This window comes from Sphaeramia orbicularis, chromosome 6, assembly GCF_902148855.1.
Source record: "Sphaeramia orbicularis chromosome 6, fSphaOr1.1, whole genome shotgun sequence".
Lineage (NCBI taxonomy): Eukaryota > Metazoa > Chordata > Actinopteri > Kurtiformes > Apogonidae > Sphaeramia > Sphaeramia orbicularis.
Genome location: NC_043962.1, coordinates 55,343,390 through 55,370,476, shown reverse-complemented (window position 1 = coordinate 55,370,476; position 27,087 = coordinate 55,343,390). Strand labels below are relative to the sequence as shown.

General features: G+C 36.6%; 1 protein-coding gene across 1 annotated transcript in view; it reads left to right on the top strand.

Annotated features, from left to right (window-relative positions):
- The window catches only part of lrriq1 (leucine-rich repeats and IQ motif containing 1), a 125,017-nt gene extending 104,361 nt beyond the window's left edge, over positions 1 to 20,656 (top strand). The window contains exons 21-25 of the mRNA XM_030135645.1: positions 3,556 to 3,661; positions 6,675 to 6,735; positions 8,108 to 8,213; positions 19,125 to 19,229; positions 20,471 to 20,656. Of these exons, the coding sequence (XP_029991505.1) occupies positions 3,556 to 3,661; positions 6,675 to 6,735; positions 8,108 to 8,213; positions 19,125 to 19,229; positions 20,471 to 20,595 (503 nt within the window). The 3' untranslated portion in view covers positions 20,596 to 20,656. The remainder of the gene's footprint in view (positions 1 to 3,555; positions 3,662 to 6,674; positions 6,736 to 8,107; positions 8,214 to 19,124; positions 19,230 to 20,470) is intronic.
- Positions 20,657 to 27,087: the final 6,431 nt, after the last annotated feature.

The following is a 27,087-nucleotide window of genomic DNA, read 5'->3' as shown; positions in this document are numbered from 1 at the left end:
AAAGAAAATTAATTAAAAGAAGGAAATAAGTCAAAAACAAGTATAACAAAAAAAAACTAAATACATTGTAAGCAGTGCACGTAGAAATAAATAAGAATCGACGAAACTATGAAACGAAATTCAGAATGAAACTAATAAGTTATCTAAGAAAAATGATAAATGAATCAAGAACAAACGACATATCAATTTTGAACAGACATTTCTGCCTTTAACTTAACATAGAAGTATATGAAGTTAGTACAACTTAAAAATGTTGTAAGCTTCCTCTGAAAACTGAGTACAAAGCTGACATACGTGGACGTGTTTTACTGACAGACCACGCCTACCACAAGAAATGGAGGGAAGCACAGAAAAAAAAGGGACAAACACAATTTTGCACAACTTTACTAAACTTTAAGATAGAATTTAGCTCTGTTTTATTCAGCTAATGACTATCAACACACAACAAGAAATCATTTTTACACCACACTGAAGTCTTTTCCTCAGTTAGAGGTGGTAACATTTAAGCTAGTAACATAAGACTTTTAGCTAATTGATGTAGCAATTCCACCATAACATTAGTCTGGTCAGATTTTGTGTTCTGGAAGCCGAATGGTGTTAAGGTTATTAACTGGCACTGAATTTCTGCAACAGTAGTTTTAATTATGCAAAGACTGGATAATACACATTTTACTCCTTTCTAATTTAAAATTGTAGTATATATATTGGCGTGTTTGCCGCATTGCATTGTGGGTATTGGGTATAGTGTTGAAACTGTGTTTTTTTATGTGCAGGGGTTCAGCAGGGTTGTGGTGTTGGTGTTAAGTTGGAGCTAATGTGTGCATGCTAATGTTTATTGGCCTTTTTGTGTTTTTTTTTGTGTTTTTGTATTTTTATAGAACTGCACCATGAGTCAGAGCCATAGGCCAAACAATGCCACTCCTGTTTATTGACAACTGTAATTAAATAGTTTAGTGTAACTCCTCACTGCTTGACAAATATAATTTACTGTTCTTAACAGAATGGGGACAATAGTATTGCGTACAACTGAGATATCAACATGCAGACAGATCTAGTAATTGAAAATGCATAGAGAATTAATAAGTAGTTTGATCATATAACTGAAATTTTTATGTAGAATTTGTTCTGATGTACAGTATAAGTTAGGCCAACTTAAAAAATGAAGGTAACTACTTGTATGGACATTTTTGAGTAGAATAAAAGTAAAACAATAAGTCAGTAAAACTAAATGGAGTAGTTTTTACACAATTAAAATTAAGTTGGTTCGACTTAATTAAGCTTGTGGAGTACAAAGCAAATCATGTTTGTACTAAAGTAATAGAGTTTACCAAACGAGAGAAGTCTTGCACTGTAAGCCCGGATAAGTAGAGTTTACTCCAAAAATTTGAGGCAAGTGATTGCACTTAAATGATTTGAGTAATGATCGACTAATCAGTTGGTTTAAGTAGGTTCAACTTTAATGCTAAAAGTATTGAACTTAAACTATTAAGTAGAAAACACTAAAAGACCAGTTATTTGTACTTTAAATCTGTTGTAAAATCAACCCCACTATCCAACCATTCAACTCAGCATTTTAGGTTACACTGACTAATTTTCTCAATTGCAGCCAGATTCATTTATCATTGACTAAACAATTTTTTTTTAAGTTAATCAAACTCAAAATCTTATCCCTGACCAAAATAGCTGTGGAATTATTCAACTTAATATATTGTAGCATGAGCGGAAGTTAGCTCAATGCCATTTGCCAGTGCAAGAGGTGCTTTTTGTTTGATAAGACATTATCATTTCTATTGATAAGTAACACTTGTAGATGAACAGGAAACCCATAGTTCTTCCTCTGGCTCTGACTCATGGTGCAGCTGTACAAAAATACAAAAACAAACACAAAAAGGCCAATAAACACTGCCATACACACATTAAATCCAAATTAACACTAACACCACAACCCCACTGAACCCCTGCACAGAAAAAGAACACATTTTCAACAACATGCCCAATACCCACAATGCAATGCAAAGATAAAAAGGTGTGGTCATGACTAAAACTTAGTGATTTAATTCCATTCAACTGAAACTTTTTTGTACTTTCAACTATTTCTACAAATTAGTAGAATATACTTAACATTTTATAGTAACATCATAAAACAAATCATTTAAGTGCATTGTAATTAAAGCATTTTAGTAAATACAAATTCCGGGCTTACAGTGTGTGGCATTTAAGCAATTATGGCCAAGTTGAAGTAACTTAAAAAGATTAATGGAAATTCTTACATAAATTCTTTACATTGAGCCAACTTATCATTTTTTAGAGTGTATGGATATGCTGCTTGCCTGTTTGATAGTTGTTAAATTCAAATTTTCTGTCAATAAAAGTTAATCGATAGAACCCAGGAGCCAAGTTGGAATAAATCAGAAGTGAGATTTGGCCAAATCCTCCAAAGTTCTAAGCTCTTCAGTGGAGAAGAGATCTCTTAATGCTCTTCAGTCCTTCTTAACAGGCGTGACTCCTCCAGGCCCCCCCCCCCCCCCCCGATGTCCTCGAGGAATACTGGAGGGGGGATTCAAGAGGGTGGGGGGTGGGGCTTAAGTGGTACTTTAAGAGGGGGATCACTTTGTCCAAACAGAATATGTGTTTATTGTGCAAGGACTTTCACATCGTGTTTTTGGTGCTTTGAATGACACATAGAAGGCAGTGCACATGCATGTAGCGCTAAAATATATGCACTTTTTTCTCAGAGGGATTTCCACATGCCCCGTCCGACTGTGCACATTCAGCTTCGGAAACCCATTTCCTGGCTTTTGCTGCCCTGAGGGGACGCATCTATCACTTGACATTTTTAGTGGGGCTTCTCAATTAACCCATGAAAACTGTAAAGCCTTTCTGTTCTTCTTTTACAGCTCAGCAAAAACAAGAAAATGACTTAAATAAATGCATCATTAGTTCCAGCATTGGCCTGTCACAATTCATTATCAGTTTACACCCTTCTGCAGCAAAATTACTGTCAGCACAATGTAAATGTTTACTTTGAATTATGACCTGATTATGGGATTTCAACACGACTCATAAATCTCTCTCTCTCTTTTTCTCCCTCAAACATTTGGACTTTTGCTTAGATTCAACTGTTCAAAAACAACAAGCATCTGCAATTGAAAAAAAAAAAAAAAAAAAAAATCTGTCCCGATGTGTCTCAACGTCTTTAAATGCGTTTACAGTAAAGCCCCAGAGTTGTCTACACAAATACACCACCTTAAGCCCAAGCGTAAACGCTGGAAGCTTTGACCGCTGATCTCTGTCCACACTGGGAACTGGCCGGCTGTGATTACATGTCAGATGTAGACACAGATCAGGCCTCGGAGCTGTTTATGTGTTCAGCTCCTGTTATCAGGCGTCCGTTAACAACACCTTTGCTGCAGTTGATCGATCAGAAACACCACCGTCTGCCCCGTGTGTTTATTCACGGCTGCAGGCGTCATCGAGCGCGTTAACTAAACTGTCGAGAGGAGTTGAGGCTCGGAAAATAATCACACGAGACGTTTATTTGATATTTTCTGTCAGATGCAGTCGGCGAAGTTGAGCCGGAGCTTCAGCAGGCGGAGAAGTCTGAGTCTGAGAGGGTGAGTCTGCAGACCTGGAGCCACGAGTCTGACGGAAAAACAGAGAGGTGAGGCCCGAGGAACACTCAGCATCTGCAGAAATCAGTACAACAGGGAATTCTTTTTTTGTAATTATCTTTTTATTACTATTTTTTTCAGTCAGCATTGTTTTAGCATTTTTCATTGTGTACATGACTTCTATGCATGTAAAGAAAAAAACAACAAAAACACATAAACATACTCAAACAGGGGAGCATTGACAGAAATAGTAAAAATATACAAAGCAATCCAGAATATAGTTAAAGGGAAAAAACAAGTATATTTCACATTCCATTCTTTTCCCCTGTATGAGATGAACATTGAATATTTAAAGTGTAGCACAAACCAAGGGCTTACATGGATCTACATGCACATTACTCTTAATCGGCTCTTTAATAGCGTTATAAAATCAACCCAGTTTTTTCCAGTACTTGGTGAATTTGTCTGAATCATAACAGGGAATTCTAAGGATTATCAGAGCATATTTCTGTGGAACTAAAGGGCTGGCTTGGATTTTTCAAAGTGGGATTGTGTGAAGAATTTAGTCCAACAGCCTTCTCACCCAAGACTAGTGCTACCTGTGGATCCATTAACCCTTTCATGCACAATGGTCACTCCAGTGGACAGTTCTTCTCCAGCTGTTCTCTTGTATATTCATGGGTTTTGTTGTTCCTTATCAGTCAACACAGTGGACGCTCATGCATCGTCCCAAACACTGCACTTCATACTGTTACTGTAACTTTGCTGTCCTTGATGAACCTGATCTGCAGTGACATGTTTGAGTGGAACTGAATTGCTAATTGTTATTAGACTGTAATTAAAAGTTTTCTCAAACAAAAAGGTTTTTTTTTTTATATTATGTCCATGAGGTGAGTAATAACTAGTATTAGAGTATGAAAATATATGAGAAAACATCAGATTAGCTACATTAAACGTGTTTTCATTTCATAGTTTTCACACACTTTATCACTTTCTGATGATGGGTTTTAACCTCCTCAGACCCACTGTCCACTTTTGTGGACAAGAGTTTCACAACTTTATTCAAAAAAAAAAAAGAAAAGAAAAGAAACCTGTCCACCACAAAGGACATTCCATAAAAATTTTAAAAACTGCATCTGAAAAAAAAAAAACAACTGTTGCATCATGATGTTTCCAATATAGGCACTTATTTAATAAAAACAAAACAGCTTGTACTTTGTGTACTTTGCTGACATGTCCTGGGTCTTAGGAGGTTAAATACATGTCTCTTTGCTTCAAAAATTAAACACATGGTGTCCAGCTGAGTGGACATTTTTGTAACACCATGAAAAAATAGGCTCAATAATTTTTTTTTTCATGCCTAAAGAGAAATAAAAACACTAAGATAAAATAATAAAAAAAAAAAAAAATCTTGAATAAGATTCTCATAATTTCTGCATCAAAGGGTTAATGAAATTTTAACACTTTTGTTGCTAGATTTGTCAACCTTTCAGACAACCCTTGCAACTTATTTTTCCCCAAAAAGCAAAAAGCAACAAATTTAGTAACTTTTCAAAATAGTGTGACAGTCTAACTTTTCTGCTTTTAAGAGAGTTTTCCATTATTTTCCAATATTTTCTTTTATGAATATTTTCCAATATTTTCTGTATTAGTTCAGACACATTCCTGTAGGTTTTCCACTATTCAAATATAGTAAATACATGTTTAAATACAATATGAATGAGTTAGGGTTGGTCACCCTTTAACCCTATAATGCCAAATGTATCATATTTGATGCATAAGTTTTGATGCTTTTTACATGATCAGTATGATATTTTTGTCTTGAAAAACCTGATGTATACAATTAGATACATGCAATACACAGATAATCCACCAGGGGGAGGAATTCATTCACCAGAGGCCTTTCCAGTGACACTACAAGACTGTCATTAATGAGGAAGGAGGAAGAACTTTGACACTTTAGAAAAGGAATTTGCAATTTGTTAGACATGTTTGTGTTATATTATGTTTTTGTTTGTTCAAAAGTAATAATAGTTGAGCATTGAGGCCTGATGGATCAAATATGATACAAAATTGAGATTCATACATGGAAATTGATATTTGAAAAAAAAAAAAATGAGGTTGTTCAGAAGGACCAATAAAGGCTCCAATTTCAAAGAACTGGAATTTTCTGTCAATGATTTAGTGGTTCAGGCTTTACAGGGTTCATACATTTTAGTAAAACTACAGCTGACTGCACACCAAGGTTCTAATAGTTTTGGATTTTTCATTATAGTTTAGTTTTATTTAGTTGTGACTTTTTTTCTCTAAATCAGTTAGTTTTAATTAGTTTTTAGAGCAGGTTTGCTAGTTTTTATTAGTTTTTATTTTTTTCTAAATGCTTAGTTTTAGTATTAATTTTAGTTTTTTCATCTTTTCTCTTCCTCGTTGTCGTATTCACATAAATCCCGTACAGGACTCTGCTGCTTTAGTCTCCATGTTTCCAGGTAGAGTTCGGACCAGAAGTCGACTCTAAACCACAAGTGATGAGAAGTGACAGATTGTGAAGTGTCGTATGGTGCCGCTAGCTAAAACTGCTCGAGCAAAATAAATCGACTGCTTATCAATCTGACCCTGACAAAGACGAAAACAAAGGGAATTTTACCCATAATTCTTATGTTTTAGTTTCAGTTAGTTATCGTTTTTTTTCTTTTAATTATAGTTTTGATTTATTTCAGTTAACGAAAATGTTTTTTTTTATTCTAGTTTTCGTCATTTCGATAGTTTTCGTTAACGATAATAACCTTGCTGCACACTATGAACTTTTCAGAACCATAGATTTAACAGCAAACTTGTGGTAGAATATAAGAAAAGCAGAATAGGAGATCCTGATAAACTCAAATATGGTTATTAATGAAGGTCTGGAAAATTCAGATTCATTTCCATTGATGCCAACTTATTAATTTTGTTGGTAAATTTAGATTTAGTTTAATTTTACTGCTGTATATGTTTAAGGTTGTACTCATTGGATCAACGTTAGAAAGTGTTCTAGTTTATATGAATCTGTACATTTCTTTCCCTCAGTGAACATTTCTTACCAGAGATCAGCTCCAGTGTTCTGAGCGGAGGCCGAGTGCAGCTCGTGGTGAGTACAACCCCCTCCCCTGCACTTCATTCACTTCATGCACCAACAGTAAATCTGGATTTAAATCTTTTCTGGTGTGTGTGTGTGTGTGTGTGTGTGTGTGGGGGGGGGGGGGGGGGGGGCATTTGCATGTCTGTGAAAGTATGCAGTATTTACATTCAGCAGTCAGAGTCACATCCTGCGCTGTAGGTTCCCTCTCCCGGAGCCTGTCTCATCAGTTTCTATTTAAAGGAGGGGGTGGGGTGGGGGGGTGGGGGGTTCAGCTCCACAGTGACACTTCCAATTGGATCAACAGGCTGCAATTTCTTCATTTCACTTGTAGAAATCCCACTGTCACTTTGGAGCAGTTTGCCTCAATCTCAGAACGATACTGATGCTCACAGTTCTTTGAAGTCACAAAAGCCTGCGCTGTTCCAGACGAGCTGGAGTTATGATCACTGGCATGAGAACACCCCCAACCCCCCACCCCCTCCTCCTCCTGTGTCTTAGATATGTTCAGAGTACAGAGCACTCAGTCGTTCCATGTTTTTCAAAACGCTGGACCGCTTGCGTGAGACGTGTGATGTTGGGCCTCTTTTCTGTGTGCACTGTAAAAAAAAAAAAAAAAACCCGCAAAAAAACCCCAGTATTATTCTGGCAGCTGGGGTGCCAAAAAAATACTGATAAATAACAGAAAATAACCATCACATAAAAATACAGTAATTTTCCATAATTATAATATAGTTTTTTGCCCTAACTTTACATGAGATTGCATATTTTTTTACTTTTTAATGTTTAATAAAGAATATTTACATATATTGAAACAATCAAATTACCTATAAATATATATAAATAATTTTCAATGACACTAAGTTGTGCAATCCACTGATAAAAACTGTATTATGACAGTTTATCAGTGCTTATACATGTTATACATTCACAAAAAGATATTTGTCAATTAACAAACAAGTCTTGTTAAACTTACAGAACAATTACTTCTTCTACAGTTAATTGTCAGTAATTTTATCTGGTTTTAATATTTTTATTTTACAGTATTAAACTTTAAATTAACAGTTTAATCTCATAAATATGAAAGATATATTTGTGAGATTATGATACATTTGCAAATGTATTTTAACTGTATTTTTCTGTGAAAAAAAAACTTCTTTTAATAAATGGAAATTTTATGGTTATTCATAGTTACAGTTTTTTCATGTTATTTTTCATTTGACATGTAAAATCACAGTCTGTTTTTTTAATTTCAGTGATATTTTCCTGTATCTTAAAAATAAAGGAAAAATCTGTAAAATAAATAGTGAAAATTCTGTTAAATTACAGATTTTTTTTACAGTGTGTGTGTGTGTGTGTGTGTGTGTGTGTGTGTTGCGTGCAGGCTGACCCAGGACACACTCAGCGTCTGCATCATGCCAGCAGCAGTCTGTCGGCCCAGCCCTGCTCAGGGAACCATTATCCTCGCAGAAACTCTGTGGGTCATGAAAGTGAGTGTTTTGTGAGAACATCACAGCTGATTTTCTGCCCAAACTCAGGACTGGGATTTAAACTGGAACACCATGCAGTTACACATAACAACAGGCTGATCTACTGAACTGGTGGAAACTAGAGCTGCAGCTATGCAGTATGTCTGTAATCAGTTAATATATTGATTATTTTCTTTGATTCGATGAAATGATTATTTGAATCGGCAAAAAAAAAAAAGCACAAATATGAAACAAACATGTCTGAAAATGACAAACAACTTATCCTTTATTCCAGATCCAACTGAAACAACAACCACAAAGAATATAAAAGGATTAAGATATAGAAAAATGAAATCTATGTAGAAATAACAACAACATCAACAGTTTAAAAGTATATATAAAAATATCTATAGAACTTGGAAAGAGGATTTCAGAGTGTGACTCAAAAGAACAAACTGTTAATGAAAACTAGAGCTGCAGCTATCAGTTATTTTTGGAATCGATTAATATATTGATTATTTTCTTTGATTCAATTTGATTACATGATTATTTGAATAGGTGGAAAAAGTAGTGAATACTGTAAATGACAAAAAAACACAAAAAGTATAAAAATAAAAAGATATATTGAAAATATCTGTATAGAAATAAGAACAACAATAACAACAGTATAAAAGTATATATAAAAATATCTATAAATACAAACAACACCAAACCAGTCCAGTGACATCTACAAACACTCTGTCAGGTCAGTTTTCAACACATTTGGATCCAACTGACTAACTTCTACCAACTGACCTACAGATGATCAGTTAACTGTTACAGATGAGGAAAGAACCAGGAACATGGTCCCATTTAAGTCGCTGGAATCAGAGTAGAATGTGGACTTATTCCATAAACCATCCCTGAAACCAATTCCACTGGTCTACAAGTAAAACACCTCCAGAATAAAAGTAGTTCAACTTTACCAAAGTTGGGTCACTAATAAAAAAAAAAACAAAACAAAAAAAAAACAAATTCAGTCCAAAGTGCAGGTTGGTTGGAGTTTCATAGATACAGTTTTTGGTCAAAATGTAAAATTCTGAGAATTAATGAGAAAATTGGTTTTATATAAATGGAATATCAGTGTCAGATCTACTTCAAACACTGTCTGCATGTGACAATACATTCATTTTACAGGTTCTATCAGTGGAACATTTAGAAATCTAGTGGATAAATGCATATAACCAACATATATGTGGAATAGTTGAACAACTGATTCTGTCTAAATTCTATACTGTCTGTTTTTTATGGAATTACCATAGGCTGTTTTAGAGCAGGGGTGTCAAACTCATTTTAGTTCAGGGACCACATTCAGCTAAATTTGATCTGAAGTGGGCCCAACCAGTAAAATTATAATATAACAAGAAAAGCACTCGGAGAGCGCAGACCTCTGCCAAGACAGATCTGCCCCCCCCCCATCACCACCAAAATTTAATAATTTCTTCCTTGTGCCAGTATCATTTCCTGAAAATTTCATGAAAATCCATCCATAACTTTCTGAGTTATCTTGCTAACAAACAAACAAACAAACAAACAAACACACAAACACACAAACAAACACACAAACAAACAAACACACAAAGCAAAGTGATCACAATACCTCCTGGTGGTGGTAATAATATATAAATTATGTCAACTCCAAACTTTTCTCTATGTTTTAGAGTGAAAAAAGTAAAATTACATGATGAAAATGTTTGCATCTACAAACTATCCTTTCAAACAATGTCAATAATATGAACAAACTGAAAAAAATGTGTAGTTTTAACACTATTACGCTTGTGATTATCATTTACACATGTACATTATATAACTTACAGATCACAGTGGATCTACAAACACACAAAACATTTAATAACAGGCAGAATATTATTAAAATTGCACTTCTCTTAAGACATTTCAGATTGTTCATATTTGTTCAGGTTATTCAGACATTTTTGAGATATTATACTTTGTTTTAGTGTAAATACATGAAAACATTTACAAAGAGAAAAATTTGGAGTTCTGAGTATTTATAGTTTATTATGACCCACTTGAGATTGAATTGGTCTGAATGTGGAACCTGAACTAAAAGGATTGTTAACACCTTAGTGTAATTTTTGCATTTCACAAATTCATCCTAAGGGCCAGACTGGACCCTTTGGCGGACCAGATTTGGCCCCCAGGCCGCGTGTTTGACACCTGTGTTTTAGAGTAAGGGTTAGGTTTTAGTTTAGGTAGAAATAGGGATTGTCTTCATAATCAGTTGGACTGTTGGCCCCTGTTTAGAAGCTACGGATAGCTTCTGGAGTGACCCTTTTTACAAAATCATATCTTGCAGTAAATTCTGAATACAAGTTGCATACGTATTTTAAATGATTTGTAAATTAATAAAATGTGAATGCAACAACACACCATCATATATACTGAAAACATGAACTAAATCAGCACTTTTTTAATGTGTTTTCTGATTCGTCTTATTAAAGTGTATAAGATTTAGCTCATTTAATGTCTGAAGCAGAAGTTTTCTAAGAGATTATAAAACAGTGTTAGTGATTGATGAGTGAGTTAGCAAAGTAGTTGTCCATTAATTACCTCCACCAGAAGGTACTGTGATCACTTTGCTTTGAGTGTTTGCATGTATGCGTGTGTATTTGTTTGTTAGCAAGATAACTCAAAAAGTTATGGACGAATTTTCATGAAATTTTCAAGAAATGATACTGGCACAAGGAACAAAGGATTAACTTTTGGTGGTGACGGTGGGGTGGGGGGCAGATCTGTTTTGGCGGAGGTCTGTGCTCTCCGAGTGCTTTTCTTGTTCAGTAGTGGAGTGAGACTCAGCTTTATTGTTCAATCAATCAATCAATAGTACATGATAAAACGAAATATAGTTATCCAGGTCTCAGTTTTTGTAGCATGCGAAAGATAAAAGGACAATATATGAAATAAAATATATGAAAGGTAAATAAGATAGAATAAAAGCTACTATAAAATATGCAAAAAAAAAAGAAAAAGAATAATAAAATAAGTTGTTAATATGTACAAAATTACACAGTATGCAGCAGCAGGACAGTTAAAGTGATGATTAATGGTTGGAGCTCTACCAGTAGATTTTCCAGATAAAAACCTTAAAACACAGGTGTCAAACATGCGGCCTGGGGGCCAAATTGGGCCCGCCAAAGGGTCCAGTCCGGCCCTTGGGATGAATTTGTGAAATGCAAAAATTATACTAAGATATGAACAATCCTTTTAGTTCAGGTTCCACATTCAGACCAATTCAATCTCCAGTGGGCAGGACCAGTAAAATACTATCATAATAACATAGAAATAATGACAACGCCAATTTTTTGTGTTTGTTTTAGTGTAAATACATGAAAATATTTACATTTACAAATATAATTTCGCAAAAAATGTGAATAATCTGAACAAACATGAACAGCCTGAAATGTTTTAAGAGAAGTAAGTGCAATTTTAATAATATTCTGCCTGTTATTTAAATATTTTGTGTATTTGTAGATCGACTGTGATCTGTAAGTTATAATGTACATGTGGAAATGATAAACTGAGGCAGAATATTGTTAAAATTACACTTATTTTTTCAGTTTGTTCATGTTATTCACATCTTTTGAAAGGTTAGTTTGTAGATGTAAACCTTTTCATAATGTAAATTTACTTTTTTCACTCTAAAACAGAGAAAAGTTTGGAGTTGACATTATTTCTATATTATTATTTTATTATTTTACTGGTTGGGCCCACTGCAGATCAAATTTAGCTGCATGTGTCCCCAGAACTAGAATGAGTTTGACGCCCCTGCCTTAAGATTTTAAATTCTGACCTGTAACTTGTCGTGGAATATTTTGACAGTGTGTTATTAATGTTGTTATTGAAGTAACAGATCTGAGCGCTTCCACCACTGCTGCGTGTACATGTGTACAGATGTTTCTGTGTTTGCAAACCTGCGCTCATGGGTTTTTGGACATGCAGACCTGAGTGCACTGGGCCAGCTAAAGGCCACTGCTTATTCTGCTGCTGGGGGGGGTGGGCGGTGGGGTGGGGGGGTCGCCGAGGTCGGGCCGGGGACACAGCACCATGAATGTCTCCCTCTGACAGGAAACAAGCAGAAAAAAAAAAAAAAAAAGTCCAGTCCTTTCAGTGAAGAATGACTGGGTCTTCTGTCAGAAGCACTGGGGCTCAGGAGCTGGAGTGACAAAGATGCCACTGACAGCAGACGGACGGCAGATGACCACATTAAACCGACCCAGGAATCCCCGTCAAGGAGGACCCTGTCCACCTTAACGAGGACAAATTGGATTCCGATGATGATTTTAAAATGACATCCACGAGGTGCAGCAGCAGCAGAGGCAGAGGCCGGTGTTGTTGTGCTAAGCAAGCGCACTGTTGTTCCCCTCAGGATTATGGGTAGGGGGAAGAAAGGCCCGTTGTCTGCACCCATGAAAACACCACTGATCCAGAGCAATTTGTAGCATGAATGTATGTGTAAGGCAAGTGGATTTGTAAAAAGACAATTACATATTTCATAAACTTGGAAAGAAGATTTAAGAGTGACTCAAAAGAACAAACTTCATTAAAACTACAGCTGCAGCTTGAATAGTTAATGATAGATTTGGCAGAAAAAGTCACTTTTTCCTCAACTTAGTCTGTTTTTATGTTGTAACCTTTGAATTTACTCTGAGCTTTTATGAACGTCTACATCACAGGTGTCAAACATGCGGCCTGGGGGCCAAATCCGGCCCGCCAAAGGGTCAAACCAGGCCCCTGGGATGAATTTGTGAAATGCAGAAATTACACTGAAGAAATAAACAATCAAGGATGTTAGAATCATTTTAGGTCAGTTCAATGTCAAGTGGGTCAGACCTGTAAAATACTATCAGAATAACCTATAAATAATGAAAACTACAATTTTTTTCTCTTTGTTGTGTAACAAAAAAAGTAAAATTACACAAAAATGTTTACATTTACTGACTATCCTTTTGCAAAAACTGTCAATAACCTGAAATTTCTTAAGAGAAGGATGTGGAATTGTACCAATATTCTGCCTCTTACTAAATGTTGTGTGTATTTGTAGATCCACTGTGATCTGTAAGTTGTGATGCATATGTATAAATGATAAACTAAGGCGTAATATTGTTCAAATTGCACTGATTTGTCTTAAAAATTTTCAGGTTCATATTTGTTCATGTTATGTTCAAGTACGGTTCGTAGATGTAAACATTTTCATTATGGAATTTGATTTTTTTCACTCAAACACAGAGAAAACTAGACAAGAAAAGCACTCGGAGAGCACAGACCTCCACCAAGACAGATTAAATTCTGTTTTACAGACATTACAGTTTAAGAGCCTGTTCAAATGCTCACATTCTATTAGTTCAGAACTAACATCAGAACAGGATTTTTGTGCAATCCCAACAAAGGAACTAACATTATTCAGTACAAGAGTGTTAAATAGTTATAAATAAGACATAAACAATAAAGAAAAACAAAAAACAAAAATGAACCTCCACAATGTCTGCATTTGAGTAAATACTTTAAAATATCCATACAGTACTTTTTAATATCCATACAGTATTGTGACATGAAATATCGCAATATATTGCAGAGCCGATATTTTCTAACACCCCTACGATTAATCAATGAATCGTTTCAGCTCTAATCAAAACGTTGCCTCTGAATTTGCACACAAACATTAAAGTGCGAGGGTTGACTTCCTTTGCCGCAGCAGTAAAAACTACATAAATACTCTATAACCTTTTGGAATCTGATCCTCCCCACTCGCTGGGACTGTGCCATAAAACGCAGACTCACAAAATATTTTCACTCGGTGTGCAGAGGAAACCACTTAAGTTGCATATCTGCTCTCACAATTTGGCCCGCTGTTCGGCCCTAATAGGAGGAAAACGAAGGAAAACAATTTGTTTGGTCACAGCGGTTGGCTCAAATGTGTGGCCGTTTGTTTATCTGCCTACGTTTAATAGCATGACTGCATTAAAATTAGCAACACATGCGTCAGAGTTGCAGGTTCTGGTTTTCATTTCGGACAGATAATTGAACAAAAGTCTTTTAATAAACTGAATTCAGCCGCTAAAGCCAGACCTAAGTATGTGAAAATAAACACAGCAGACTGTGGTGGATCTTTATATCACACAAACTCTGAGGGGAGGACAAGCTCACAGTTCCACCGGCGCTGAACCCAAAACCGGATAGGTGCGTTTAGGTCCTGCTTCACTTTCATGGGTGGTGCGTGGATATTCTAGACAGTGTGCCAGCTGTGCAGATATGAGTACCTGTGATGTGTCCCAGCCCCCCCACTCCCTCCAGGGCCCCCACCCCCCCACTGTTCGGCTCCCTGTGTGGGGATCACCGTCCCGGGTTCTACACGTGGAACGCATCACGCCTCATAGAAGCAGCGCCTTTGTTCTGCATGTTTGGAAAGCTTTGGACCGATCCCCAGGTGAAATGGAAGAAAAAAAATTTTAAAAAAAGGGCCTCCGACGTAGAACACAGAGAGAGTTAACAACGTATAGAAACATTTACAGTCAGGTTTTAACGTATAGAAACATTTACAGTTACAGTTTAACATATAGAAACATTTACAGTCAGGTTTTAACGTATAGAAACATTTACAGTTACAGTTTAACATATAGAAACATTTACAGTCAGGTTTTAACGTATAGAAACATTTACAGTTACAGTTTAACATATAGAAACAGTTACAGTCAGGTTTTAACGTATAGAAACATTTACAGTTACAGTTTAACATATAGAAACATTTACAGTCAGGTTTTAACGTATAGAAACATTTACAGTCACATTTTAATGTTTGGAAACAATTGCTGTCACGTTTCAACATATAGAAACATTTACAGTCAGGTTTTAACGTATAGAAACATTTACAGTTACAGTTTAACATATAGAAACAGTTACAGTCAGGTTTTAACGTATAGAAACATTTACAGTTACAGTTTAACGTATAGAAACATTTACAGTCAGATTTTAACGTATAGAAATATTTACACTCACATTTTAATGTATAGAAACATTTACTGTCAGGTTTTAACATATAGACACATTTACAGTCACATTTTAATGTTTGGAAACAATTACTGTCACGTTTCAACATATAGAAACATTTACAGTTACAGTTTAACGTATAGAAACATTTACAGTCAGGTTTTAACGTATAGAAACATTTGGAAACATTTACTGTCACATTTTAACATATAGAAACATTTACAGTTACAGTTTAACATATAGAAACAGTTACAGTTTAACATATAGAAACATTTACAGTCACATTTTAACATTTAGAAATATTTACACTCACATTTTAATGTATAGAAAAATTTATGGTCAGGTTTTAACGTATATAAACATTTACAGTCAGGTTTCAATGTATAGAAATATTTGCTGTCACATTTTAACGTATAGAAACATTTACAGTCAGGTTTCAATGTATCGAAACATTTACACTCACATTTTAACACAAAGAAATATTTACACTCACATTTTAATGTATAGAAACATTTACAGTCAGGTTTTAACGTACAGAAACATATACAGTCAGGTTTTAATGTATATAAACCTTTATAGTCTCATTTTAACATATTATGAGCCACTATATGGACAAAAGTCTGTGGACACGTTGAATCCAGGTGTTTCTTTTCTAACAGGGGTTTGGGATCCAAAACAATAAGGACTAATGTCAGAATATAGTTTTATATTATGGGATAAATATCATATTGATTATTAATATTTATGTTTCTGTTCCGATCCTCATGAACAGGACATCTGACAGCTGGAGACATGATGTGTCCACATATTTATGTCCATAGAGTTTAGAAACATCAATATTTCCTTTATTAGTTTAATGGTAGATTTTTTGTCCTCAGTCAGATGTGAAGAAAGTAAAATTATTATTTGCAGTCAGAGCAGGAAACACAGTATATTTTAGAAATTTAGAGGACAGGGGACATTTAAAATCAGAAATATTTACTAAAAAAAAAAAAAAAAAAGAAAAAATCAGTGTTGAGAGAAATTAATTAAAAACCATCTCTGAGACATTTTGGAAACAAAGATAACAATTTAACCCAAACTAACCAATGCAATGATATTTATTCATAATATAAAACCATATTCTGACATGAGTCATTACTGTTTTGGATCCCAGACCCCTGTTAGAAAAGAAACACCTGAATTCAACGTGTCCACATACTTTTGTCCATTTGTGGATGACTTGGACACTCATGCTTTGAGGCTAACAGACCCAGGAACACCAACAGTACTGAAAAAAAAAAAAAAAAACATAACAGGACTGCACAGATTTACAAGCACTACATACTGGAAATTACAGCTCACATCCTTTCATTTTAGACTGGTTTATCCTTTTACTTCATTGCATCTCAGAGGAAAATATTGTACCCTTTACTTTATTCCAGCTTTATTTACCTTTCAGATCACAGTTTTTCATCATTTTTCAACATTTTCAACATTAGTTACCCCTTCAAATTCTCCCCTTTGTGATATAAAGAACTAAACTCTAAAAACACACGGAAAGCTGCGTTTTCCTGCTGCTGTAAATGAAACGTTGCCTTTTTAGAGATGACCACGACTCCACAACAGCACCACGTACAAACATGAGGTGGTCTTATGGGACGTAATGCATTCCTGTGGATTCAACTATGAAATGTTATAAAGTAGTTCAGATGAGTTCATGTACACCAATAAAGTACAAGTAAAATGAATTTAAATCATATTTAATAATAAAACACTGACATGCATTATTTTACTGCACATTTTCATACTTAACCTTTATTTTTTTTCCCGCATCATTGTTTTCATCACAACATACCCTACATGACAGACCGTTTATCATTAGGATATTATAATATTTATTAGTATAAACCCCTGGACATGAACCGTGTCAGTTTTGAAAGAGTACCAAAATACAGCACAAAAAATATAAAAAATACTGGACTTAAGAACATCCCAAAACAGTGAACTGCTTTAAAAACTGAAAATGCACTAACAGACTTTCCAGATGTCAACACATGAGTAAAAGTGTGACAAAATACAGAGATGACTCAAACTAGACGTGTGACATGAATCCCATCAACATGAATATAAACTCCTGTGAAGTCCATCGAAGACATTCAGTCAAAGTTACTAAACCCCACAGACCCAGAAAGGACAAGCTCAGGCTTTTTTGAATTCAATCATGGCCTGTATTGGAAACATCATGATGCAACGGTTTTTTCAGATGCTTTTTTTTTTTTATTTTTTTTTATTGTGATCACTTTGCTTTGTTTGTTTGTTTGTTTGTTAGCAACTTTACAGGAAAACTCTTCCAACAATCCTTCCCAAATCTTCCCCACAGATAGGCCTAGGCCCTGGGACCAACCCATTACATTTTGGTCCCAGTAGGCCAAAGTTCAAGGTCACAGCAAGGTCACAACATCTACAATTTTCCATCTGTCATCATTGAGCAATTTTCCAAAATTCCTAAAAAATTCAAAATGACTCCGATTAGCCTCCAATTGGATCCACCTGTAGCTTAGAACAATATCTTGTATCTGGCACAAAATTGTCCACATCCACTGTGGAATGTGGACTCTGTGAACGTTTACATTTAATACTGAAAATCCCATTTACCACACATTTAAAATTAGAACTCAACAAATATTGATGTGAATTGAATCTAATTGGACAGACACATGACTGGTACCAAGCTTCAACTTTGTACAAAATATCGTTCTGCTCCGTTTCTCTTCCGTTACGCTCTGTTGACTTTTGTTATTTTTTATGCACCATTTTCAAAAAATCATAAAAAATGCAATTAATGAAATATCCTTATGAAATTTGTTTTGCACATCCACAGTTTAAAGAGAAATAGTTGATCCACACATGCACACTGTTCAGGTGCTTGGCAGAGGTTTGCGATCTCTGAACACTTGTTTTTTTATGGAATGTCCTTTGTGGTGGACAGTTTTTTAGTTTGTTTTTTTTTTCTATAAAACTGTGAAAGTCTTGTCTATAGCTGGGTCTCAGGAGGTTAAATAATGGTATGAATGCAGAAGTTTTACGTGAACTTTCATAGTGTTTTTTTTTTTTTTTTTTTTTTTTTTAATACTTTTAATTATGTAAAGGATCTTAATGCATTTCCACCACTGGAGATGGAACATTTCAAGATTTTTTTTTTTGCTAATTGCTATTGGGACCATTCTAATTTAATAATTAAAGGTTGTAACAGTTAAAATTTGATCATCTTTATCCTAATTCAACAGTCAAGTGATATTTTTCTTTTATTTTTTTGAAATAGTGAATAATGAATATATCCTTTGATTCCAACCTGATATAATCGGACTGTTTTCTGAGTGTACATTAAATAGATCCATAAATATACATTGCACATCTAAATGTTTGAGACTGGGCGATTGTTTCTGATATTGTCATCTTTTTCTTATTACCTAACCCTTATGATGCATTTAAGTTATCCATTCCTTTGGCGAAGTTTAAAAAAAAAAGTACCTTAAGTTTAAAATTATTCAGACATATTGAATTGAGATGGTAGATATGTTTTTGCTGGTTTTTTTTTGTTGTTTTTTAATTATTATTATTATGGTGTGAATTCTCAATGCTGTACACATTTAAGTTGATGTAAGCAGTGTATGAGTTGAAAAGGATAGGCAAAAAAATAAGCTGTTGCTTCTAGCCTATTCATTTTTTTGTTTTTCTGTTTATTATGATTAATGTACTGAGTACAATGATTGATGTGAAACCAAAAATAAATTCATTCATTCATTCATTCATTCACATAAATGACCTGCTGCACAGTTCTGTTGTCGACAATAGCTGATTTCGATAAGAGGCTGATCTGATGATATTTTATATCTTTGTTTTCAGGGAAAGACATTCCATCTGCTAAACGAGTCCCGTCTGGTCCAAATAAAAAGGAGCGCATCTCCTTCCGAGACAACCCCGTCCAGCTGAGTGTCGGCTGGGGAGGGGGTAAGAAGAGGGGCAAGTAAAACCCAAACCCTAAAAAAAAACAAAAAAAAAACAAAAAAAACAAACCCTTCACCGACTGAGAGGACACACACAAAGACTTTCTATTAGTCTGTTACTGATGCACAGACGGACGGATCAGCCTGGACCTGCACAGAAAAAACTGATTTATCTGTTGGAATAAATCTGTAGACGCTAATATATTATCCTCATAGCATAATGGTCTAAGTCATCCACAAATGGACAAAAGTCTGTGGACACGTTGAATCCAGGTGTTTCTTTTCTATCAGGGGTGTGGGATCCAAAACAATAAGGACTAATGTCAGAATATAGTTTTATATTATGGGATAAATATCATATTGATTATTAATATTTATGTTTCTGTGTCCGATCCTCATGAACAGGAAACAAAGATAACAGTTTAACTCAGACTAACCAATGTAATGATATTCATCCCATATATTATTATTATTCATCCCATATATTATGGGATGAATATCAGTGTATTGTTTAGTTTAGTTTAAATTGTTATCTTTGTTTCCAAAATGACTCAGAGATGGTTTTTAATTAATTTCTCTCAACATTGATTTTTTTTTTGGTCTTTTTTTTGTATCCATGATTCTGATTTTAATGTTCCTCCTCCAAATTTCTATAATATTTTTCCTGCTCTGACTATAAATAATAATTTTACTTTCTTCACATCTCACTGAGGAAGAAAAATCTACCATTAAACTTTAAGGAAATATTGATGTTTCTAAACTATATGGACATAAATATGTGGACACATCATGTCTCCAGCTGTCAGATGTCCTGTTCATGAGGATCGGACACACAAACATCAATATTAATAATCAATAGGATGTTTATCCCATAATATAAAACTATATTCTGACATTAGTCATTATTGTTTTGGATCCCAGACCCCTGTTAGAAAAGAAACACCTGGATTCAACGTGTCCACAGACTTTTGTCCATATAGTGGATGACTTAAACAGTTAGAATATGTGGATATAGACTTATCTGTGTCTGATGCACAGATGGATGGATGGTCCTGGTGCCTCCGTAGAAAACACTGACTGATCAAATGTAATAAATCTTTCCACACTAATATTTCTGTTTTTCCGTCTGTATCAGTGCGTCTTTTGCTGTTTTCTTCCTCTCTTATCGCCTGCTGACTTTCACCCTGCAGCTGTTTTTTTTTTCTGTGTTGAAAACCTGGGCCACCTCTCCTCCAAATTCATTAGGAGCGATCGGAGCCGGACCAGCCCAAATATCTGCAGGCGCTCCCATCATGTGGATCCTGCTCAAGTGTCACTGCCGAAAAAAAAAGGGAAACAGCCGTACCGAAAGACGTGGAACAAAGTGGTGAAACCTACAGCGAATGACACGCTTCGTATGCAGATGACGACAGGAAAAAGGAAGCAGGACCTTTAGGGTTTGTGTTGGGTTCACCTGGACCAGGACGCTGTTCCACTGCACTTTATACAGGTGGAAAATAACAGCTGGAAACCACTGTTTATTTCTAACATTTGATCTGTATGATTAGGGCTGACCTGGATGTACAAAAATAAAATCAAATTAGAGCAGAAAAATAAATCAATATATAATATTTAATAGTTTGATTTATAGGTGTGCCTTTTTGGCACACTTGGTGACAGATGCTAGTATTTTTGAACATTTGACCTAGCGCCAAAAATAATAATGCAAATTAACCAATGTTGCTGTTAATCACTGACATATGCCAGGATGAAAAAATCAAATCATATGTGATCCACTTTTTATGTAGTATATTGAAAAAAAATAATTTTTTGTATTTTTTGCATCCAAAAAATGGTTTGTTTACATTACAAACACGGCATTTAAAGGGTTAAAAAATGTGACAATCATTGAGTATTTGGTATTTTTATTTATGGCTCAAGTTGATGAAATAGAAAAAAGTGTAAAAGAATTAAAAACAAACTGTATGAAATTTTTTTTTACATTATTCCACAAATGTGCCAAAAAGGCACACTTGGTGCTTAGTAAGGGCCTTGGTGGATGGGATACCAGAGGGTTTTAACACTGTAAGACCGGATAAATTGAGTTTACTTAAAAAATCTGAGGTAACTCGTTGCCTTAAAAAATTAATGAGCAATGAAAATTTGAGTGTATTAAACTTAAATGCTTGATTTGAATGGAATTACTATTTTAAGTCCAACACACTAAATGCCAAGTTAATTTAACTGAAAATTTGTTACGATGTCAAGTGCTTTGTATAATCATTAGACTGAATGTCATCAGTTTATTTTACTCAATTCCAAGTTGATTTAAATTAAAATCTTTTGCAACAGGAATGGCTTTGTATAATTATTTAACTTAATATATTGTAGCGTGGATAAGAGTTAGGCAGGAAGTTAACTCAGTGTAATTCACCAGTATAGGAAGTGCTTTGAATTTGGCAAAGCATTAGAATTTTTATCAAACTAGACAAGTTTTAGCTGAACAGTAAATCTATTGTTCTTCCTCCGGCTCTGACTCATGGTGCAGCTCTACAAAAATACAAAAACAAACACAAAAAGGACAATAAACATTAGCATACACACATTCAGTCCAAATCAACACTAACAGCACAACCCCACTGAACCCCTGCACAGAAAAAGAACACATTTACAGCAACATGCCCAATACCCACAATGCAATGCACGGATAAAAAGGTGTGGTCCTGACGAAAACTGAGTGATTTAAATATACTGAACATTTTATAGTAATGGAATAAAACTTAAATAATTTAAGTAATTGTAATTACAGCATTTTAGTGAATACATATTCCAGGCTTACAGTGTAACAGTAATAAAAGCCGTTCTGTGGATAGATTATATATTTTTATATATATTTGTCTCCAACTCGCCACCGTTGGCTTAAAAAGACGACTTTTCTGAGCAGAGGACAAACATTGGTGTTAGAATTAGAACGCTGTTGTCCTTATTTTAAGCGATGGATTATAATGGCCGTGTGTGTGTGTGTGTGTGTGTGTGTGTGTGTGGAGCTGAGGCGTCCGTCCACAAACAGGACCCGACCGGAGGCGGTGAACCTCAGTCTTGGAGGTTCCTGGCTGGTCGGCCGCCTGGAAATGATAACTTAATGAATGTCAAAACAAACAGTCGGAGCTGCAGAGTGGCTCCCTGGCAGGAAATGCATGTCCGTCTATTTATTTTCCTTCTATCTTTCACTTACACATGTCTGTGTGTGGGGGGGGCTGAGGGGTGGGGTGTGGGGGGGGGTGTTTTGACTGTACAAGGGCTGATGGGGATTTTTTTTTTTTTTTTTTTTGTGGGGGGGGGGGGGGGGGGGGGGGGGGGGCACTGCACAGATAATAGAGACCTTCCAGACCGTCACATGGTCCCAGACAGCTGACCTGACAGAAAACCCGCTCACCTTTATCCAGCCTTTCAGACTTTTCCCACTTGTGAACTTTATTCCGTTAAACCAGCGTTTTTATTAGATTTGTTTACTTTTGGTTTATGGCTGAATTATATGGAACCTTAGACGTCCAACTCCATTGGCTGGTGAAATGAGCGCCTCACCGCACATTTAGATAAGGTGGAGAACGGCCCTGTCGGCCAACGCCGCCCTGCCAGCCCCTCCTGTCGGCCCCGCCTCAAAGCACATGATGTCCAATAGAGTCTTAAAGGGACGCGTCTTAAAGGGACACGTTTGGTGGGTTTAACTTTTTACACACGACTGTTTGTGTGTCTGTAAAGTTTGGTCCTGCACAGAAAAGAAAGAAGATTCAGGCTCCATGGTCCACACTGCAGATTTATACACAGGTTTGAGTCACCTTTGAACTGTGGCTGTACAGTCAGATATTTATACTGGAAATCAGTGTACGGCAAGTTAGCTTCTTTCTCTTTCTTTCTTTCTTTCTTTCTTTCTTTCTTTCTTTCTTTCTTTCTTTTCACAGTCATAGTTGGGTTTCATTAACTGTGGAAAATACACAAATTCTTCTCATTTACTCTTTTATTTTACTTATATACAATTTTGCAGTGCACATATATATATATATATATATATATATATATATATACATATATATATATATATATAATGTTTGTCCACATTAGATCCTTATTTACAGATTTATTGTGGAAGTGATCATCATATTGTAATAAAATCAATGAAAGCCAAATTATACCTTTCTGAACATGTCTTCCAAAATCTAAACTTCAAAAAAATAAATTCAAAGCTTACATTCATAGCAATTTATAGAAAATTGGCTAAAAGATACCACATGACTGCTGTATGATAATGCTGATATGTTTATTGGAATGTGTTTGTTGAAAGGCCAGAGCTCATGTGCAGGTGCACATGAATGAAAGACAGCAGCGGTGTTTATTATTAGAGTGAATACTGAGTCATAAAAACAGGAATACATTCTTTCAGATGCAGGGAAAGCCGTCCTGAGTTGTTTGGCTTCACACAGTCTCATTCCTGAAAACACTCAAACCTGCTAAAAGCAGATTGATAAAGGAGAGAAAAGCACGTCTTTCCATATTTATGTCTGTCCTGGAAAACAATCAGCCCGCTGCGTTGGCCAAAGTAAAGACATGGAGAGTGGAGAGAAACTGAGAGGAATGCACCAGCGCTCCTGCAAAGGCTTCACCTGCTGCCTTAGGCCCACACACACAGTCTGTTTCACCTGCTGCCTTAGGCCCACACACACAGTCTGTTTCACCTGCTGCCTTAGGCCCACACAAACAGTCTGTTTCACCTGCTGCCTTAGGCCCACACACACAGTCTGTTTGACCTGCTGCCTTAGGCCCACACAAACAGTCTGTTTGACCTGCTGCCTTAGGCCCACACAAACAGTCTGTCTGTTTGACCTGCTGCCTTAGGCCCACACACACAGTCTGTTTCACCTGCTGCCTTAGGCCCACACACACAGTCTGTTTCACCTGCTGCCTTAGGCCCACACAAACAGTCTGTTTCACCTGCTGCCTTAGGCCCACACAAATAGTCAGTCTGTTTGACCTGCTGCCTTAGGCCCACACACACAGTCTGTTTGACCTGCTGCCTTAGACCCACACAAACAGTCTGTTTGACCTGCTGCCTTAGGCCCACACACACAGTCTGTTTCACCTGCTGCCTTAGGCCCACACACACAGTCTGTTTCACCTGCTGCCTTAGGCCCACACAAACAGTCTGTTTCACCTGCTGCCTTAGGCCCACACAAATAGTCAGTCTGTTTCACCTGCTGCCTTAGGCCCACACACACAGTCTGTTTGACCTGCTGCCTTAGGCCCACACAAACAGTCAGTCTGTTTCACCTGCTGCCTTAGGCCCACACAAACAGTCAGTCTGTTTCACCTGCTGCCTTAGGCCCACACACACACAGTCTGTTTCACCTGCTGCCTTAGGCCCACACACAGTCTGTTTCACCTGCTGCCTTAGGCCCACACAAACAGTCTGTTTGACCTGCTGCCTTAGGCCCACACACACAGTCTGTTTGACCTGCTGCCTTAGACCCACACAAACAGTCTGTTTGACCTGCTGCCTTAGGCCCACACACACAGTCTGTTTCACCTGCTGCCTTAGGCCCACACCACAGTCTGTTTCACCTGCTGCCTTAGGCCCACACAAACAGTCTGTTTCACCTGCTGCCTTAGGCCCACACAAATAGTCAGTCTGTTTCACCTGCTGCCTTAGGCCCACACACACAGTCTGTTTGACCTGCTGCCTTAGGCCCACACAAACAGTCAGTCTGTTTCACCTGCTGCCTTAGGCCCACACAAACAGTCAGTCTGTTTCACCTGCTGCCTTAGGCCCACACACACACACAGTCTGTTTCACCTGCTGCCTTAGGCCCACACACAGTCTGTTTCACCTGCTGCCTTAGGCCCACACAAACAGTCTGTTTGACCTGCTGCCTTAGGCCCACACACACAGTCTGTTTGACCTGCTGCCTTAGACCCACACAAACAGTCTGTTTGACCTGCTGCCTTAGGCCCACACACACAGTCTGTTTGACCTGCTGCCTTAGGCCCACACACACAGTCTGTTTCACCTGCTGCCTTAGGCCCACACACACAGTCTGTTTGACCTGCTGCCTTAGGCCCACACAAACAGTCAGTCTGTTTCACCTGCTGCCTTAGGCCCACACAAACAGTCAGTCTGTTTCACCTGCTGCCTTAGGCCCACACACACACAGTCTGTTTCACCTGCTGCCTTAGGCCCACACAAACAGTCTGTTTCACCTGCTGCCTTAGGCCCACACACACAGTCTATTTCACCTGCTGCCTTAGGCCCACACACACAGTCTGTTTGACCTGCTGCCTTAGGCCCACACAAACAGTCAGTCTGTTTGACCTGCTGCCTTAGGCCCACCACACAAACAGTCAGTCTGTTTCACCTGCTGCCTTAGGCCCACACAAACAGTCAGTCTGTTTCACCTGCTGCCTTAGGCCCACACACATAGTCTGTTTGACCTGCTGCCTTAGGCCCACACAAACAGTCAGTCTGTTTCACCTGCTGCCTTAGGCCCACACACACAGTCTGTTTCACCTGCTGCCTTAGGCCCACACAAACAGTCAGTCTGTTTCACCTGCTGCCTTAGGCCCACACAAACAGTCAGTCTGTTTCACCTGCTGCCTTAGGCCCACACACACAGTCTGTTTCACCTGCTGCCTTAGGCCCACACAAACAGTCTGTCTGTTTGACCTGCTGCCTTAGGCCCACACAAACAGTCAGTCTGTTTCACCTGCTGCCTTAGGCCCACACAAACAGTCAGTCTGTTTGACCTGCTGCCTTAGGCCCACACAAACAGTCTGTCTGTTTCACCTGCTGCCTTAGGCCCACACAAACAGTCAGTCTGTTTCATCTGCTGCCTTAGGCCCACACAAACACTCAGGACTCATTTATTCCCAAATGACGGCTGTTGGCAGCACAAGGGTTCAGACGCAAAAATGTACTTTAAATATTTTTACATGTTTCCACTTCCACTTTTCATGAGATAACCAACCAATTTAAAACTCCTCAAATGAAATGACTTGATTTGTTGTACTTTTCTTTATAGCAGGAGTGTCAAACATACGGCCTGTGGGCCAAAACTGGGCCGTCAAAGGGTCTAATGTGGCCCCATGCATGAATGTGTGAAATTTTAAAGCGGTTCAGAAGATTTGCTAATATCTTCTTCAAGGATGTTAGAATTATTTTAGTTCTGGTTCCACATACAGACCAATAGGATCTTAAGTGGAAAAAGTAAAATAATAATAATAATAATTAGATTAGATTAGATTAGATTAGATTGGATTGGAGTAGATTAGGTTGCATTAGATTACATTAGATCAGATTAGATTGAATTAAACTGTTAATTTAAAGTTTAATACTGTAAAAAAAAAATAGTAAAACGAGATAAAATTACTGACAATTAACTGTAAAAGAAGTATTTGTTCTGTCAGTTTAACCAGACTTGTTTGTTAATTGACAAATATCTTGTGTAATTACAGGAGGTTTCACAACAAAAATGTTGAATAAATGTATTTTTGTGAATGTATAACATGTATAAGCACTGATAAACTGTCCAAATACAGTTTTTATCAGTGGACTGTACAACTTAGTCTCACTGAAAATTATTTATATATATATAGGTAATTTGATTGTTTTAATACATGTAAATAGTCTTTATTAAACATTAAAAAATAAAAAAAATATGCAAAATGTCATGTAAAGTTAGTGCAAAAACCTGTATTTTAATTGTTGAAAATTACCGTATTTTTATGAGATGGTTATTTTCTGGTATTTTACAGTATTTTTTCGGCACCCCTGCTGCTGGAATATTACAGTTTTTTTTAACGTGTTTTTTTTTTTTTTTTCAGTGTAGGTCAAA